This window comes from Sitophilus oryzae, unplaced genomic scaffold, assembly GCF_002938485.1.
Source record: "Sitophilus oryzae breed Bouriz unplaced genomic scaffold, Soryzae_2.0 scaffold_30_pilon_pilon, whole genome shotgun sequence".
NCBI classification, from domain to species: domain Eukaryota; kingdom Metazoa; phylum Arthropoda; class Insecta; order Coleoptera; family Curculionidae; genus Sitophilus; species Sitophilus oryzae.
In genome coordinates this window covers 95,671-106,472 of record NW_022146874.1, presented here as the reverse complement: position 1 = coordinate 106,472, position 10,802 = coordinate 95,671, and the positions used below count along the sequence as shown (strand labels likewise).

At 32.9% G+C, this 10,802-nt stretch overlaps 2 protein-coding genes across 2 annotated transcripts; one reads left to right on the top strand and one right to left on the bottom strand.

Moving 5' to 3' along the window:
- The first annotated feature begins 855 nt into the window (after positions 1 to 855).
- Positions 856 to 3,033, top strand: LOC115884666. The gene is made up of 2 exons (XM_030903317.1): positions 856 to 1,126; positions 1,704 to 3,033. The coding sequence occupies exons 1-2, from the start codon at positions 856 to 858 to the stop codon at positions 3,017 to 3,019; spliced, it is 1,587 nt and encodes a 528-aa protein (XP_030759177.1). The 3' UTR covers positions 3,020 to 3,033.
- A 6,847-nt stretch (positions 3,034 to 9,880) lies between these two features.
- On the bottom strand, positions 9,881 to 10,477 carry LOC115884665. Its single transcript, XM_030903316.1, has one exon. It carries the CDS (start codon positions 10,475 to 10,477, stop codon positions 9,881 to 9,883), a length of 597 nt encoding a protein of 198 aa, XP_030759176.1.
- Positions 10,478 to 10,802: the final 325 nt, after the last annotated feature.

Sequence of the window (10,802 nt, the reverse complement as noted above, 5' to 3'; positions counted from 1 at the left end):
CACTACAAACGTAAATAGAGCGGGTCCGTCAACATCAAACCAATATAGAAATAATTTTTCTAACCAAAATCAAAATCGTAATTATTTTAGTAATGTTGGTAAAAATCCAAATATTATTGTCGAAGAACTTTTCAATACAGAGGCAAATCAAGAAGAGACATATGATCAAAATATTGAATACTCTGAACCTCAAGATTACGAGGAATTTAATGTCAATTATCAAGATATCAATGAAACCGAAATACAGACAGATATTGTTTCGAATGTTGACAGACAAAATTTTCACGATACTCCTACTCCCAATCAAGACACATAAAACCGAAAATAATTTCATTAAACACAACAAATTCAAGTGAATTAGCATATTTAATTTTTCCTGAATATAATATAAAATTATTGATCGATTCTGGATCGACCAAATCATTTATCGATCCACAAGTCGCTAATAAATTTTTTCCAAATTCAATAAAATCAGATCCGTTTATCGTAACTACGGTATTTCAAAAATCATCACATAAATACAGCGCTGAAATTCCAGCCTCCCAAATTTTTAATTTACCGGAAACAAAATATCTTAAATTCTACTTATTTAAATTCCATAATATTTTTAATGGGCTTATTGGACTTGACATTCTTAAATTTTTACAAGCCAACATTAATTTTAAAGATGGATATTTACTAACACCATATGCAAAAATTAAACTGTTTTTTCACGGAACTCAAAATCCAGTATATTCTATAAATGTTTCACCGAGATCACAACAACTCATTAAAGTTAGAACTTCTATTCAAAATGGCGAAGTTATAATTCCTCACACAAAAATTCAAAATTGTGAAATTCCTGAGAGTTTAACAATGGCTTATAATGGCGAAGCCATAACAACTATTTTGAATAGTACAACTAACAGTATTGTGTTAGACTTGTCCGAGCCTATCGAAGTTTACAAACTCGATAGAAATGAAATCGAAAATATCGATCTAAATTTATTTACTCAAAATCCACCCAGCACTAATAATAATACTGAGAAATCGCCTTTAGATTTATACAGCGAAAATCTGCCTAACGTAAGTAATCCACCTAACGACAACAACTCCATGCACGTTGAACCCGACCTTGACCGTCACCGTGAGATAGATGAAAATGCTGACGATCACACAATCCATTCTAACGCGGAAAATCATCCTATCTTCGGTATTCCAATAATAGAAACTGCAGTTAATTACGGGGCAAATCAAATAATTATTAACTCAGTATTACACTCACCAGCAAATCCTAAGACGAAAATTTTATTTGGAAAAAAGAAACGTATTATTTTACAACTATCACAAAATAATTTAGAAAAAGATATAATCGATTTTGTCAAAACCTACATAAATCCTGATACATTATATTATTTATATTTCGAAAACCCTGACCTGTATGAACCCTTTTCAAACACTCTTCAAAATTACTTCAAACACTCTGCATTAAAACTCAGAAAATGCACTAAAAATTACTCGATGTAACTAACAACGATGACCTGAAAGAAATAATCCAGAATTATCATGAAAGTAAGTCTAATCATCGAGGAATCGATGAAACTTACAATAGAATAAAAGAAAAATATTATTGGCCCTTTATGAAAAATTCTATCCAAACTTTCATCAATGATTGCGAAATTTGCCAACAAAGCAAATATGAGCGACACCCTATAAAAATACAGATGAACATTACACCTACTGCAACAAAACCCTTCCAAATCCTTCATATGGACACTTTTACTTTTATGATTTGGATATCGGGCGCGAGCGAGCGATGGCGGACGACGTGCACGTATGTGTCCGTTGCTCGGATAATTTTATAGTGAATCAAAAGTTTTTAAAATGTAATGGATGCAGTGGTGTTTTTCATTATCATTGTACGGGCTTAAAAGATGCACAGTGCAAGTTTATCGGCGAATCTGACAGCGTTATGTGGTTTTGTGACCAATGTTGTGAACTGAATCCTGGTTATCCTGCACAAGGACTACACAACAACACATCGGACATTACTAACTTAAAATGTGAGATTTCAGTGCTAAGAAAGGAAGTAGATTGTCTTAATCGAGAAAAATGTTTATTAAATAAATTATTAACCGAAATGGAATGTTCAACAAAATTGTTAAAATCTAGACTGGAAGAATGCGAGCAAAAAATTATAAATGATAAGAATGCCATTGACTCAAACATCAATAATAATACTTCGATAAAAAAGGGAATCTCCTATAGCAGTGCCTTGACCTCTAAGGTAAATAATGAATCAGCTGTTCTTTTAATAAAATCCAGCAATAATGCTTTAAATAGCGATGAGGTGTTAAAGAATGTAACTGGATCGGTTAACCCTGCAGATCTGAAAGTGTGTATTAATAACACTAAAAAAATTAAAAACGGTATGGCTATTATGTGTCAAGACTCTGGAGGCCTACATACGTTAAGGGATGAGTTGCAAGCAAAGTTGGGGTCAAGATATGTTTTCAGTGAGTCGAAAAAATTCAATCCACGTATGCTTATAAAAAATGTACGAGTTCAAGAGCCATGTGACGAAACCAATATAGTAGATAGCATATATATGTTGAATGATCTATCGGCGTTCGACAAAAGTGACTTTAAATTAGTGACAAGGTTAAAAAACGTTAACAACTCTGATTTGCTGGTGGAAGTTTCACCGCTCCTCAGGAAATTTCTATTGAGCCGAGGTTTTTTGTGGGTGTCTTGGAAGAAATCTGCAGTTGTGGACCACCTACACATTTTGCGATGCTATAATTGTTGCCAATTCGGTCATACTTCTAAGAATTGTAAAAATACACTAGTTTGTTGGAGGTGCTCTGCCAGTCATCAGGGAAAAGATTGCCAGTGCAAAGAAGAAAAATGTGTCAACTGTCATAATCACAATTTAAAATATAAAACGTCCTGGCCGGTAAATCATTCAGTTAAGAGTAGTGACTGCCATACTTATAATGATTATGTATTGTTCTTGAAAAGTAGAATTATCTACGATTGATTTAATAATATTTTTATTTATTGTATTTCTTGTTTATCACTAAAAATGAACAAAAATTTGTTAAATGTTCATCATATGAATGTTCGATCTCTATCTGGTAAGGTGAATGACTTGAAACTCTATATTTTAAATCATAAATGCGATATCTTAGCAGTTACTGAAACGTGGCTTGATCGCAGAACTAAAACATCCAGTGTAAATATAGAAGGATATCGATTTCTGAGAAGGGACCGTGACTCGCGTGGTGGTGGTGTTGGCTTCTACATCAATAATAATTTAAAGTTTCATCTCATAGAGTCTAATTCACAAATTGAGCAGCTCTGGGTAAGTATTAAATACAAATCCTTTAGTATAGTATGTGGTGTTATATACAGACCACCTCTACACGATATAAAAAGTTTCTTCGATAACCTAGAAATAAGTTTTGCTAACGCCCTTATGGTTAGCGATGTGGTGTGTTGCTTGGGTGATTTCAACGTTGATTATATTAAAAAGGACACGACTAACTATAATATTTTGCATCAATTTATGACTGATTATAATTTAGAACAGTTGATTGACAGTTATACGAGAATTACTAGCACCACATCAACGTTAATCGATCTCATATTAACGACTTCCTTGGATGTGATTCTTGGCTCAGGAGTCAACTCTTGCGAAATATCCGATCACGATGCTATTTACGTAAAATTTCGAGTACCAAAGCAAAAGTCTATTTTCAGCTATTCTCGTAATCTTAAAGGTATTGATATGGACAACTTACTGAATGATTTAAAGTTACAACATCTTGATAGAGTCTATAATGTACCAAATATCGACGAGAAAGTTGACCTCGTAAATAGTGCATTAATCTCGGTGTTTGATATTCATGCACCGTGTAGGAAAATTAGGTTAAGCAAGCCTCCAGCTCCTTGGCTGTCACCTGATTTAAAGGAATTAATGTCCATCCGCGATAAAGTAAAAGCCAAATACAAACAAACAAAATCTCCTGATCTATGGCATGAATATAAAACACTGAGAAATCAAGTTACCCTAATAACTAGAAGACAAAAAAAGACATATTTTAATTTTCTGTCTAAGGAAAAAAATTCCAAAAAACTGTGGAAACAGTTAAAAAATATTAATATAGGAAAAACATCAGATACTATTACTGAAATTCCTAATAATCTAAATAACGCGGATCTTATTAATGAATATTTTGTTAAAAGCATTCCAATTATAGATCAGGATAACAAGGAATTGCTTGATTTTTTTGAGAATGGAGGTGTTCAGAATGTGTCTCTTGATGACCAATTTTGTTTCTCTACTATTGAAGAGGAAGATGTTTTAAACATACTAAATAAAATTAGTACCTGTGCTGCAGGCCACGATGGCATAAATATTATAATGGTAAAACTTTGTTTCCCTATCTTAAAGAATCCACTGATAAATATTGTAAATAGCTGTTTGATCGCGAACTATTTTCCCAAATCTTGGAAAAGTGCAGTTGTTAAGCCTGTTCCAAAGACGTCAGAGGTTAAGGACTTCAAGGACCTGCGTCCAATTAGTATTCTGCCGATTATGTCCAAGATATTAGAGCATGTTATGAACAGGCAAATGAAAGAATACGCAATGCGTGCGGAAATTCTGCCTGTTCATCAATCTGGATTTCGAGCCGGTCACAGTTGTACGACGGCACTCCTAAAGGTAACTGACGATTTACTCGGCGCGTTGGATAGAGGCGATGTGTCGGTCTTGGTGTTATTAGACTACAGCAAAGCATTTGACTGCCTGAATCCAGAAATTCTGATATCAATGCTTCACTACTATGGGTTTTCTCAGGGTGCTTTGGCTCTTATAAAAAGTTATTTTACTGACAGACATCAGACAGTTAAGGTTAATCATCAAATCTCCAAATCCGTACAGTTAACACGAGGTGTACCACAGGGTTCTATTGTGGGACCTTTGTTGTTCTGCCTTTATACATCGCGGTTATCGCATGTCATCAAACATTCCCAGATTCATACATATGCAGATGATACCCAAATTTACTATTCCTTTAGTAAAAATAATATTGAACTTTCTATTAATTCAATTAATACTGATCTCCAAAATTTATATGAGCAGTCCCAAAAATATAACTTGATTCTCAATCCTCTGAAAACTAAAGTTTTAGTTTTTTCAAGTAAAAATTGCTATAGCGAGATTTGCCAACTCGTCAAATTAAACATAAATGGTGTTGCCTTGGAAATTGTTGAGGAAGCGAGGAATCTGGGTTTGATTATTGATAGTAAATTTACCTACAATAAACATATATCAACGTGTATTCAAAAAGCTTATAGTGCTCTGAGACAACTCTATCCGCATAGAAGTTCTCTAACACCTAAAATTAAGGCTGACTTGTGCAATTCTTTGGTGTTGTCTCATTTCTCTCACTGTTCTCCAGTGTACAGCGAATCGTTGAGTGCCGCTGATTTATATAGAGTGCAGAAGGTGCAAAATTCATGCTTGAGATTTATTTTTGGCATTAAAAAATATGATCACGTCACATTCACATTACAGCGTTTACAGTGGTTAAATATGAAGAACAGATATATTTTTAATATGATAAATACTTTTCACAATATCATTACTAAAGAAATTCCTGTATACCTGTTCAATAAAATTCAGTTCCGAAAAGATGCCCATAGTGTCAATATTCGTCACCTGAGCAACATTTCCATTCCTTACCACAGGTTGACTTTATTTAAATCGTCATTTAGCTACTGCGTTTCTAAATACTATCCGGAGCTGCCCTTTAGTATAAGAGCCGCGAGGAATGTCCCTTTTAAGAGTCGTGTGCGCCTGTGGCTTTTTAAAAGACAAATTGTTTAACGTATTCAATGTAATTCAGTGAATTCAATTTTTTTCTTTCCTTTTGTATTTTTCTTGAATTATCATTTTATTTCGCGTAAGGGGTTAAATGGAAGAGCAGAATTGGGTTGTTCTCAATTCTGAATTTCGCTCCTTTCCGGGTCTGTTATTTGTTGTTGTATAACTAATAAGTTTGATTATCCTTGGCTGTACATATAGATTTCATTATTATTATTACTTATCTTCTGTCATACATAATTAAATTGTTCTATTTACTGACTTGGAAATAAAGACATTTATTATTATTATTATTATTATTATTATTTTACACTTGAACAAAATAAATTTTTAACAATTATCGATAGTTTTTCGAAATATGCCCAAGCATATCATCTCAAATCACTTTGCAGTACGGAAATCGTAAATAATCTTATACAATTCTTTTCTCATCACGGAGTTCCAGATCAAATCATAACAGACAATGGTACCGAGTTTAAAAACTCAGTTCTCTCAGAGCTGCTAGCCTTACACAAAATAAAAATACATTTTTGTTCAGTTAACCACCCCCAATCTCAAGGTTCAATCGAAAGGTTCCATTCAACCTTGATCGAGCACGTTAGATTACTTAACACAAGAGGTTTCTTAAAAACACCAATATCACACAAAATTGTATATGCCATTTTAGCGTATAATAATTCGCTCCATTCTGTCACAAAACTCAAACCTATAGACATCATAAATGGACATATTACCGAAAACAGCCCTTTTAATTTAGATATCGATAAAATATTAATTAACGACTATGTCAATGATCATAAAGAACGATCCCGTTTATTATACTCAAAAATAAATGAAAACCTAGTAAACGAAAAAGAAAAACGAATAAATAAAATAAACGAAACCCGTGACGACCCGGAAATATTCAATGACACTGAAGAAGTAATTGTCAAAAAACACACCAGACAAAAAACTGCCAATAAGTTTGGCAAGAAAACAAAACTAAAGCAGATTAATACTAAAAGCAAAACGGTCTCTACTGATGCTCAAGATAAAATTCATATGGACAACTTAAAACGTCCTCTCAAAAAACCTTTTAAATTTAAACCCTAAATGACCGATAATATTTATTTTCAGCATACCCGTAATTCTGGGGATGGAAGATAAAATAGAAATCAAGAACTTAGTGAACAACCCCGGTATATATCCAGCAAAAATTGGAACGGCTAAGCTTACACAATATTATTATAAATTAATACATTTTTACGATCTTCAGCCTCTTATTGAAGAAATTGATAAGTTAAAGTTACAATCTGAAAATATAAAACTTCAAATTAGCAAACATACAACATATTTAAACGATTCCTCAAATTACATAAAAGTCTTAAATTTTATCGAAAACAAATTAAGTGATAAATTATCTGAATTAGTTCCATATTCTCCAAGGAAAAAACGTGGACTAATAAATGGTTTGGGATCTATTTTCAAAGCTATCAGTGGTAATCTAGATGCTAGTGATGGTGAACGATATGAAAAACTAATATTACAACTTCAAAATAATCAAAATAAATTATCAGAAACAATTAAAATGCAAAATTCGCTATCTATAAAATTAATCGATAATTTTAACAATACATTAAAAAATATAATGCATAATGAAAAACTGCTTCAATCTAAATTAGAACAAATTGCATTTATAATAAATGGAACAGTTCACCGCGAAAATTCTATGTTCATAAAAGATGTTTTAAATCAAATTATAGAACTATATAATATTATTTATTCTATTACACAAGATATTGAAAATTCAGTTACGTTTGCTAGACTAGGGATAATGCACCCGAGTATAATTAAACCATTGGAATTCTTGGAAGAACTGAAACGTATACAGAGTGGCTCAAATACATTTTTATTACCTATCGAACTTGATCATAAAAATGTTTTGTTACTAGAAAAGTTAATTAAAATAGAAAGTTATTCTTTTAAAAATAAAATTACATACATCTTAAATATACCCATTATTCACCCTTCGGATTTTAACTTATTTCACATTTATTCCGTACCAATAATGGGAGAAAGTCAGTTTAAGGCTGTAATTCCAAAAAATAAATTTCTAATAATGAATAAATTGTACTACGCGTACTCGAGCGATTCCTGCACGAAGATCTTCCAAGAGCAATACCTATGCAATGAAGTGGAACTACTAGAAATCCAAGAAGTCAACCCCTGCACTGTCCAGTTTTTGAGCTTAAAAAACCTTTCCACTTGTCAAAAACACAATGTTCGCGTCAACCGGCCGATCATCAAACATATCGAAAATTCAAATCAGTGGATTTTTATAATCCCCGATGAAGAAAATATCAAGTTACACTGCCACCATCAAGAAGAAATTTTGAAAGTAAACGGAAGCCTTATAATTCATATTCCAGAGGGATGTGAACTCTCAACTCCTAACCAAAGAGTTAAGAACACTGAGATATATTCTAAACAAAGTTTTAACTACCCAAAGATAAACACCCTAACCAGTTCGCCACAAAATATGGACCTAACAATATCACTGGAAAATGTCGAGTTAGACGAACTACAAGATATAAGAGGAAAAATACTTCAAAATCAGCCGAAAATAGATAATACTGATTTTTCAACATCTCCTAGTATCTGGACAATCTTTATCTATATATCAATAATCTTATTGATTAGTTTTTATTTAATCAGAAGATTCATATCAAGATATGTCTACAAGAAGCCCGTACGTCAAGAAAATCCATTAGATGTTCAAATCCCACTGTAACCCTTGGATTTGAATCTACAGAGGGAGGAAATATATCAGAAGATTCCTATCCTTCAATAAGAAGAAGAGAGACAGCCGTTCCCACCAAGACAATTAAGCTGACATATACTTTTTACTTTTTATTCTAATTCATTTTAATTAGGCAGTTGATTGTCAACCATCATAGCATACACATGTACTAAAACCAATTTTTTTGTAATAAATAAATTTTTAAAAAAGCCTTTCTGAGTGTTCGAGAGTTATTTCGTGTTTTATAACTAGATTTTTACAAATATACAATCCTTTGTTTGTCAATTTTAAATGTGAGATTAATAATTTGATTAAAGTTTTTTTATTAAAACTATATTAGAGCCACGTCAGAAATATGGCTATAAAAAAACGATATGGCAACATTAGGTCATAAAACAAGGACAAATTTGAAAGAGATAGGTAGCTGAAGGACATACCGGACCACTACCAGACATACGTTCTCGGAAGTACCTTTTTTTATGTAGGAGCCAACTTTTTAATATGAGTTCCTTGTCTCCCCGTAGGGGTTATATATACAAAGGCCTACTCCAACTCATACTGCAGGGGAAAATAGAAGGCAGAAGATCAGCGGGACGCAGACGAATATCGTGGCTGCGAAATCTACGAACATGGACCGGATTGACGTCAACAGATTGGTTCAGAACGGCAGTGAACAAAGTAATATGGACCAATGTGAAAGCCAACATCCAAAGAGGATAGGCACTTTAAGAAGAAGAAGATAAAATTTCCCTACAAGTAGGATATTCTCAAATTTCTATCCACTTTTTTCTACTCTCTTCTTTTTCAGCAAATTTTTCTTACAGTATAAAAATCGCTCGAGTACTCGATTATTGAAATAACCGACATCGCTCGATTACGAACGACCGATGCGAGTTACGAGCGACGAACGCAAGTGATCCTAAGATGAAATAAATTGAAATACTATTTTAATGTGACATACTCGATACGAAAAATATAATATTGTTGATAATTATATCAATATATTTTAATGAATAAACTGACCTTATGTTGTATTATTTTATGTTAAATAAAATAAATAACATAAGTAACAATTCCAAAATATGTACTCATTAGTCATATATTTATATTTTACCAAAGGACCCTGCAAATTTATTAAACCACACGCTATAATAATATTAAAGGCCATTAAAGGTATCAATTTTGAATGTATACAGGAATTAGGTTTCAAAATTTTATATTCACGAATTCGCCTAATAACTCTTTCTATATGTAAAGGGGGGTCTTATCAGAGCACATTTTCTTTCATCAATTAAGTTTTCAATGTGTTTGAAACTTCGATCTGCCATAACTCCCGCACCAGGTTTAAGTTTATCTAGGAATCCAGATTGTTCTACTATAACAGCATCTGATGTTCGCCCTCCATATCCGCCAGAGGTATAGTTTATTATTCCGTCAGGCGTAGAAGAAATTAAATACTTTATTGTATTGGCCTTTTTGTACTCTGACCAGGTTAGAGCCTCTTTTACAGCATCAGATGGCTTCTGAATTTCAATCTCTAAACAGTCGATAATGCACTGAACAGTGCTGTACCGAGCTCTAAATGGTAGCGGTAATTGGTTTGTAATTTTCTCTTCAGATGGCCAAATTATAAGGCCTTTCAAAAAATTGCTAATTATCACTACATGATTTGAGAATATCGTACTTGTGCTGCTTTCAGAAATTCCAAAGGCGTCTCCTAATTCAGAAAAAGTCTTTGCTAATTTAATTTTCTGAAGAGTGATATAAATACTTCTTTTATCACATTGAGTGTATTTCTCTAAAAGCTCAATGACATAGAAACACTCCATAGTTAATCCGATATACCGTTTTGGATAGAGACTTATTAATCTAACGGTATGTTGGTGTGCTAAGTTCAAAAACTGTTTATTTTCATTTTTTTTATCTCACCTACACCGTCACTTGATGAGGAATCCCGCGGTTTAGTATTCGGTGAGGTATACTGAGAAGATGTTGATGCACTGCTGTCTGTAGTAGAGGAGAAAGAAGAGAATACTAATTTCTGTTTTAAAGCTGATGATTTCGATACTTCATTTTGTATAAGAGGGGGGGTACTAATACTTTTTGAAACATGAACGAGTGGAGAGGTACCTCCACTAATGGTAATTTATACAC